The sequence below is a fragment of the Barbatula barbatula genome, assembly GCF_947034865.1.
Source record: "Barbatula barbatula genome assembly, chromosome: 2".
NCBI lineage: Eukaryota > Metazoa > Chordata > Actinopteri > Cypriniformes > Nemacheilidae > Barbatula > Barbatula barbatula.
In genome coordinates, this window is record NC_136767.1 from 30,683,925 (window position 1) to 30,692,511 (window position 8,587).

Genomic DNA, 8,587 nt, shown 5'->3' on the forward strand with positions numbered 1-8,587 from the left:
TTTCACCCAATTTAACTTTAAAAACTGTCCTAGTTACAACACCGCTGCAATCTGGTATGTTGTTGCACACATTTGATACTCTGCTTCCATTCCAATAACTTAACTTCTTTTTGTTTTAACAAGTCAGTCTGTAAATGTACTGAAATGTGCACCGCATATAAATTAATTAGGCTTTAAAATTAAAACATAAAATTGAAATGTAAAACATAAAAGAGAACTTTGGGTTTCTAGGCAGGATCGTGCACAGTGTCGCTGTTTAGACGGAGATAGAGCCCTCCCTGAAGTTGGTTTTCCCAATCAGAACGTTTAACAGAATGGCTTTTCGCTCTCTACTTTCCTTCTGTGCCTTTTTAATGATGTCATCAAGTTGTGACTCATCCTGTCGCCCAACCAGGTAACCCTTGCCCCCATAGCCATCAGCTACGATGTGATAATCTGCAAGCAGAAAAAAAGAAAAAAACGAATTCATACTTTTGTATCCAAATACAGTATAGAAGAAAGTCAAATGTCAGTGCTGCTGTATTCCTTGAGTGTACAACTGCTGGACACTATGCAATCCTATAATGTCACAGGTGCTACGGAAGACTCAACAATAAATTACTAAATAACAAAAATGGTAAATAACTGTGACCCAGACTTCTCTTTTAAAGCGATTTTACACGTAGTTGAACTGTACGGTACAACAACATTCAAGTAAATCATTTCCCTGGTTAGTAATATGACATCACAGGTCAAAGAACATACATGCAACAATATCCTTTTTCTGAAAAACATCTTGATCCACATATTTTTTTGAAGACTCGGGAGGTGTAAATCCTACATTTATGACAACATTTTGAAAATATTATTAGAGTAAACCATCTCACCTGTGAAGGCGAGACCACAGGCTACATTGCTCCCGAGCAAAGGCACTTGTTCTCTGGAGATCTGACTCCAGCAGGCATCATTTCCGACCAGAGCGATCACCGGTGTCTGACATGACGTGAAAAAACAGCTCATTTACAATCGTTCTGGCTTATATACTGCATTTATGCATTATGCACTTACAATATAAGTCTATGGGGACAATCACATAACATGCTTCATCTGCTGTTGATCGCATATGGAAAGGGTTAAAAATGTTATGATTTTTTAATTCATTTGTAAATAAATCAAATGTAATCCAAAACCCTATTACGCCCTGTCCTGTCTTTTAAATAGATATGTAAACTACTTTGTCCCCAGTACATAAAAGGGATTTATATGTGAGGTTTGGCCGTGTTTTCCCCACCTTGTGGCGTGTAAAGGTATCAAATTCAGCTACACTGTATCCAAGGGAACCATCACCGTAAATGATCCAAACCTGTAACACACACATCGCACCACGTGGGAAAAGCTGTTTCAATAACTGGGGCAAATGTCACTACAGTCAGGTCAGCTAGGTCCTCTGGTCAAACAGAGATCAATATCAAAGCATTCAATACAATTTAACTTCTTTACAGTCTTACCTCAGAGTCAGGTCGACAGAGCTTGGCCCCCAGAGCAAAACCTCCTCCAACACCCAGAGTCCCAAAAGCTCCTGGAGTGAATAGCAGAAAACAGAATCATCAATTCCTTCAAAACGGTGCTTTAGATGTTCACAAACAGGTCAAAAAATATCGATAGTCCTGCTAAACTGGGTCTAGCCAGCGCAGCGGGCCCCGCGGCCTCATGATATAAGCAGCACTGCCGACAAAATCTCCCCCGGCGGCCACTATGATGCTGTCCTCATTCAAAAGCTCATCCACCCGGTGCAGAACATTCAGAGGATTCAGATGCATCTCTGTCTTCTCATCTGCTTTGGCTCTGAGATAAACAAATAGGCAGCGAGATGAAACTAAAGGGAGTTATAGGTCATAGGTTTACACATTCAGTCTCCTGAGACAAAGCTGACATGCAAGCAAGAATAGAAAAGGTGGGGAAAGTTCACCTGTTAGTTTTCTCTTTGACGTAATCTCCTTCTTTCAGACTTTGAGGCCATTCCTCTGGGCATCTGTGTCCCTTGAGGGCTTTAGAGAGACGCAGGAGGAAAGAGCCAGCATCGCCTGAAACATTTGGAAAATAAATTGTCAGTGTAGAACCCTTTTTTAGTAGTGTATATGTACTGTATGTATACACAGGTTATAACTTAAGTTATACAAATATGATGTAGCTGTAATCCGCTGAGCGGCTAAACTGGGAGTGCTGTATTTGTGACGCATCAAAAAGGACATCATACATACAAAAAACAGAAAGCTTTCCAATACTCCAATTATTACTCCACAAACATGTTGCAAAAATAAATTGCTGGTCAACAAAGAGTACACTTACTCCCCATTCACCCCCTCCTGACCCACAACAGGTGAGCAGGTGCCCGATAACCACTTCCTACATATCTCACGACCCCTCCCAAATCATGTGACGCATTTACCATTTCATGTCCACTACAGATGGATTTTGATTCTAGTTTATTTAGTGCAGAGCTTTTTAAACTTCAAAAGGTCCCAAAAGATATACATATTTTATATACATATAATATACACAATAAAGTACAGTCTCTTTACAAAACATTGATCACAAGATTGTAAGTGTGTAATGTAAATGATGTGCCCAAATGATAAAATACTGTAGTAGAGTATACTATAATATTTACTATAGTAAACTGTAGTAAAATGTCAAGATACTCCGGTATAGGGTGTTCAATTAAGTATAGGCCTATTACAGTTAATGAATTAAAACTAGTTAGATACTATAGTTAATACTATAGTACAGAGAATTTTATTTTCATTAATGTATTATACATTATGTATTCAGGAAAGAAATTAAACTGCACTTCTTCACCTTGAATGGCCACTGTTGGTTTCCAGAACATGTCCGAGTTCTTCAATAGCTGACTTCTGTCTCTGTTAACTGCAATGATTTTACTCCGTCGGTTCAGCACCCTTCCATAACCCAATCTGAAGTCACACACTGTGCCTACAAACCAAAACAAATCATGTATTGACATCTAGAAAAAGAATAGCTTAGTTTTCTAAGCATTCCGAACAGTATAAAACCATAGAAAATAAAAAGACACTAGATGGCGCTGTTACTCACCTGCCAGCAGCACAAGATCAGCATCTTTCAAGGCATCTCTCCTGTTCTGTCTGATGTGCAGTGGACTGTTCTTTCCCAGCATGCCCCGAGACATCCCACCCAGGAAGCAAGGAATGCCTAAAGACTCTAGGGCCTTTCTGTAAGACACACATCCAAAAAGAGAGTTCAAACTTCAACCATGAGTTACATGTCCGGGTGCTATAAATCAATAATTGTTGCCGTTTTTGGCTCATGCTTACACAACTAAAGCATTATTCTATATGATCAATTTATTCAATACATACAGTAACTGTGTTGGTTGCATATGGAGCATAAAAACCCTTTGGACCTAAAGCAGTGGTTCTCGAACTGGGGGCCCCAAGATTGATCCAGGGGGACACGGAATTTGTATCATACTTTTCACGCAATCAAACACTAGAAAAATAACCAAAATTATTTATGTTTCAGCATTGTATAACTGAATATGTTTTTGGTTTCTTAAAATTCTAGTTTAGGATTATGCGACTTTATTTTGGGGAGGGTCGAAAATGCACTGTACAACAAGGAAAACGTTTGAGAACTACGGACCTAAAGGGATAGTTCACACCAAGATTTAAACTCTTTTTCTGTAAGAAAAATAAATATTTGTTCTGCAGAATACAAAAGAAGATATTTGTTGGTAGCCAAACAACACCGCCCCATTGACTTGGCCCCAAAATGATTTCTCAACATATTTTCTTTTCCACATAAAAATGAACCAGAAGTTTTGAACCACATGAGAATATAATTTTTTGAGAAAATTTTTTTTGAGTGTTATTTTATACTTCTAATGCCCTTTATTGCAAAGAAAAATAAATAGTAAGCAGGTCTAAAGTAGCAGAACGGGTTTTTTCACGATATGATTTAAAAAAATGTAAAGGTGTCAACCAGTATATGTCAATATTAAATGTTTAATGTTTACTGTTTAATGAAGGAGGGGTGTCTTTAAATATCTAGACTGGCACCACAAAGACAATAGGTTTAATATCCAGAAGGGGATTGATGAACTACTCCATGAACGAGTATGACACAAACTGGGTAAAGACAGAATGGCTAAATGACCTGACATCATCTGCAGGTGTAGGCGGCAAGGTTGCTTGGCTGCCCAACAGTATGACGGGTTTCTTGGCTCGGCTCACCAGTTCCACACATCTTTGAATCTGGAAATGAATGAAACAACTTGAATACCGAGTCATGTAAATAAGATCTAATCTGCCATGTCTGAAGTAAAAGTCACAGCTTTCTAGATCGTTTCATTCTGCCCTGTTATGGTTCATGTTAAAGATGATGAGAATCAAATGAGATCTAATGTGACGCAACCATAAAAGCAATTAATAATACATCTCAAATGGCCATTAAACGATTGACAGGTCTCACCTCATCCTCTGTGGCCTGCGGGATGTGAACGGGAAGTGGGGAGGGATCACGGTTTTCCCAAGCTCCAGCAAATAAGTTAGATAAGTGATTTTTAAGATACCTGGCGGATAACAAACAAAAACACTTTCAACGTAAAAGTGATTGCCTTTCCTTTAATAATGAAATAAAGCGTAAGAAAATTGGAGGAAATAAAAAGTGAGAAATGTTTTACCATGCAGTGATTTTGCCCATAAGACCTTTGGGAGTGTTTTTAGGGGCAAACTCTTTTTCCACCACATGGAAAGGGTACAGCGTGTCTATGGGAAGCTCGATAAACACTGGGCCTGTGAAATTGTTATACACATCAAACTGTACTTATGCACACAGAGTCAGGTCATGTACTCTCTAAAAAGTGTGATTCACTATATCTTAACTTAAAAGTGACATGTTTCAATCACTCACAAAAATGATAAATGATTAAATGAAAAAATGGTCATTCGCAGCATTACCTGGTGTGCCAGACTGTGCCACGGCCAATGCTTTTCTCACAGTAGGAACGATTTCTCTCACTGTTCTCACTGAAGCACAGAACTTACAGAGGGGTTTAAAGAGAGACATCTGGTCAAAATCCTGCAGGGCTCCTCTACCCTAAAAAACACAAAAATCGAATGTCAAGAGGAAGAGTGGTGGGTTATTCTTGTACAAATTGTAGATTTTCATATTTATAACAGATCACAAAACCATCACATATGACACACACTTAAAATATTACTGTTCGCTGTATTAACATAAACAATTAATGTCTTAAGCTAGGATCTCTTCTACGTTACACACACGACTCAACAGAATGTTCATATCAAATGTATTTTACAGTAAGATATACTATGTCTGCAACTTTTCAGCACCAATGAGAATTTATGGGATCAGATTGACAACACATTCTTAGGAGGACAATACTCACATATTTATATCCACATCCTAATTTTATTTAAAAAAAGGAGTTTTATGTTCTTGCCATAAAGATCATCAGAAGTTAGAATAGCTTCACAGATGTTTTATACATGGGTCGACATAAATTGATAAAGTGATTTTGTGTCCATAGAAAGCACATTAAATATAAGTAAAATGTCTTTTTACTTACAACGTAAAGTTTCTTGGACAATAAAGTCACAATTTGGTTGAAATACTGTTACATTGTCATTCAGCGTAACACAATATGTACAAATTCAGAATTTTACTTAATTAAAATATATAAAATAATTAGGGGAGCATTTACATTTTATTGTGCTTTAAATATGTAAAAAAGATTATTGACCATTGGCCGAATTTTTTTTTTTTACAAATCATTAGCATTTAGTGTGAAAGTAACTATTCTCTTTTTATATGTGATAAATAGATTTTCGTGATAAATAGACTTATTTATTTTATGCTTAAACCCTTTTTCGTCAAAAATAAAAATTATTTTAGCAGTGCGGAATTTCATTTGAATATAATGATGATGATATAATGACATTCTTGTTCAGAGCAAGTCGAAACATTGAATGTCACAAGTATTCCGACAAATATAAAGTAACGACTTTATAATACAAGAATAAGTGTTCACAACATCATAATGCTAGCTAACAGTTTACTTTTAATAGCTTATTGTTTGGCATCATACGTCTTCCAGAAGGAAATATTATGCGCAAACAATGGTGTCAGAGACTCCTCTATATTAAATTATGAGCGAAAGAATCCCTCCACAATAATTGATCATTAATGTCACTCAACACTTCGTGTTAATATATATATACATGAGAATGCGATGTGCTTGTTACACTGAAAGGTTTGATAGATAAGTATACTGTAAGCTCTTGACCGGGCAAGTAGAAACAAAGCATGTCATTTTATTCTTAAGAAAAAATGAAGCAAACATTGAAGTTTCTTCTTTAGCTCCGTTCCTTAAGCTTCATCCCTGTACACCTGTTCTTCTGTTCATACTGAAATGAGATCATTTGCTTTGTTATTTTCTTTCTAGTGCGTTTCTTCTCTTCAACATGCTTCGTAAGATCCCGGGTAGAGCGGTTCAATAATAATATAAAAGTAATTGCTGACTTATTTGCTCTCTGTGTGTACACTTGTACTGGGCGGGAGGAACCAGGAGAGTTAAGATAAGCCTTGAGGTGAGGTGATGAATACACATCCAGTTTACTGTGTCAGAGATACATGGAGATAAAACCCTGTAATTTCATCACTACCACAATCTCATGAGTGCAGAGAAAGCATGTTAAGCATTCTTATACACACAGTTGTTGACAGACTCAATATTAAACTCACAACTTGCGCATGAAATGTTATATTCAAGTTTTAGAATTAAATTCATAAAATGATTTCTACTTTCAGAGCCTCACTGTTGCGGTCAGGGGGTTACCTCTGTGACGGACAGTTACCTGATATAATCTCACACCAATAGCGATATGAGGAACAGATAAGGCAGAGGTGTTCCAGCACGCCAGGCTGAGCAGAGAGTATGTAAAGTGCACCTTGAAGTAACTTTCTGACCTGCAGTAGAGTAGCAGCTGCACCACCGATGAGAAGCAGAGGAGATTCGGCCATCTGAGCGTTCTTCACCGCAGTGACAGTGTTGGTCAGTCCAGGTCCGGCCGTGACTGCAGCCACACCCACTGTGCCTACAGGGGCAAAACACTAGATTATCACCATCTAACATCCTCATGCAACACGAAGGACCCTCTTGCTTTCTTAGATTTGTTCTTACCGGAAAGTCTCGCCACGGCATCGGCTGCAAACACAGCTGTGGCCTTGTGCCGCGTGTCGACGATGCGGATGCCCAGTTTCTCACAGGCCACCAGGATGGGCGAGATGTGTCCTCCCACCAACGTAAAGACGAATTTGACCCCGTGAGCCCGCAGGACCTCCGCCACGCTCTCTCCTCCATGCCGGGGACTCTTACTTTCTGTCTGGGTGTCACAGACGTTGACAGTTAGAATAACATTCCCTGGTGTATAATGCAACAATCTTTGTCACTGCGAGGGGAGGAGAATACGCCTCAAGAGAATAGAATAATAGACACATTGTCGGATTGTGGGAGTGGTGTTTCCCTGTCCTGATTTATGGATATCTGCCAAAACAGGTGTTCTGCACGAACGTGTTTACATGCAATGTTGCAGTAAAAACTTGCATTTTTGGCAATACAACAAGAATGCTTAAGTGTCAAATAGGCGCATGAGATCAAAGACAGCAAGGCTTGTGATGCAGTGAGCTGCGCGTGCACACCTGTCTGCCATCCCCTGGGATCCAACCCACAACCTTGCGATGTTAACACAATATCTTCCTCTTACCACTGAGATACAGGAAAGCTAGATGCAACGAGACCAGTTTACCGGTTTAGTCACGTGACATTGGACATATACCCTAACATTAGAAAACCAAATGCCAAGTGCTGCTGTGAATAGAGATTTCCCTCTTCTCCCTAACTTTTGTCTGTCTATCACCATCTATGTTAGAAACTAAATGTATAACCGGCTGACACGAGAGAGCGTGAATGGCTGAGGTACAGACTCAGGTTTACCGGGAATGTCTTTGCTTCTCTCATGATAGATCCGACTATATGCTTGCAGATCTTATAAATCCAAACTCCAGTTTGGCTAGTTCTCTCTTCGTCAGGAAATGACTAAATCAGAAAATATGAATACTGTGAACGAACCACCAGGTAGATACAGAGATGAAGGGAAGAACAGCAGGCAGGAGATGATGTGATGTTGAATAAAATGAAAATGATTTATTAAATAATCTCAGTTGTGCTCAGTCTCTGACTGCACAAAGATTCAATAGTTATTATTATATGAACCTAATGTATGTATGTTTCTACTCAGACCTGTCACTCACCTGAGCCAGAAGAGGAACCTCACACCATGGAAGCACATTCAGTTCCTAGACCATCACTACTGGCACCAAGTACAGGGGCAGCTACACCTCACTGAAAGACAAACCTGCTACTTCGTTGTGTGGACCACAAAAGACCACGTCATTATACCCGTAGCCCGAGATGACGCATGGATGTCAAACCTGCAGGTCCTGGAAAACTTCTTTAAAACCAAGATGCTTCCAAAGATGATGTGAG

At 38.9% G+C, this 8,587-nt stretch overlaps 1 protein-coding gene across 1 annotated transcript; it reads right to left on the minus strand.

Moving 5' to 3' along the window:
• Positions 1 to 256: 256 nt before the first annotated feature.
• LOC306903227 (2-hydroxyacyl-CoA lyase 2-like) lies at positions 257 to 8,059 on the minus strand (the record flags this gene model as incomplete). The annotated part of the gene is made up of 15 exons (XM_079472237.1): positions 257 to 435; positions 867 to 972; positions 1,271 to 1,342; positions 1,488 to 1,558; positions 1,655 to 1,824; positions 1,949 to 2,063; positions 2,839 to 2,973; positions 3,094 to 3,230; positions 4,174 to 4,271; positions 4,489 to 4,588; positions 4,700 to 4,811; positions 4,977 to 5,115; positions 7,009 to 7,136; positions 7,223 to 7,424; positions 8,036 to 8,059. The coding sequence occupies 15 exons, from the start codon at positions 8,057 to 8,059 to the stop codon at positions 257 to 259; spliced, it is 1,788 nt and encodes a 595-aa protein (XP_079328363.1).
• Positions 8,060 to 8,587: the final 528 nt, after the last annotated feature.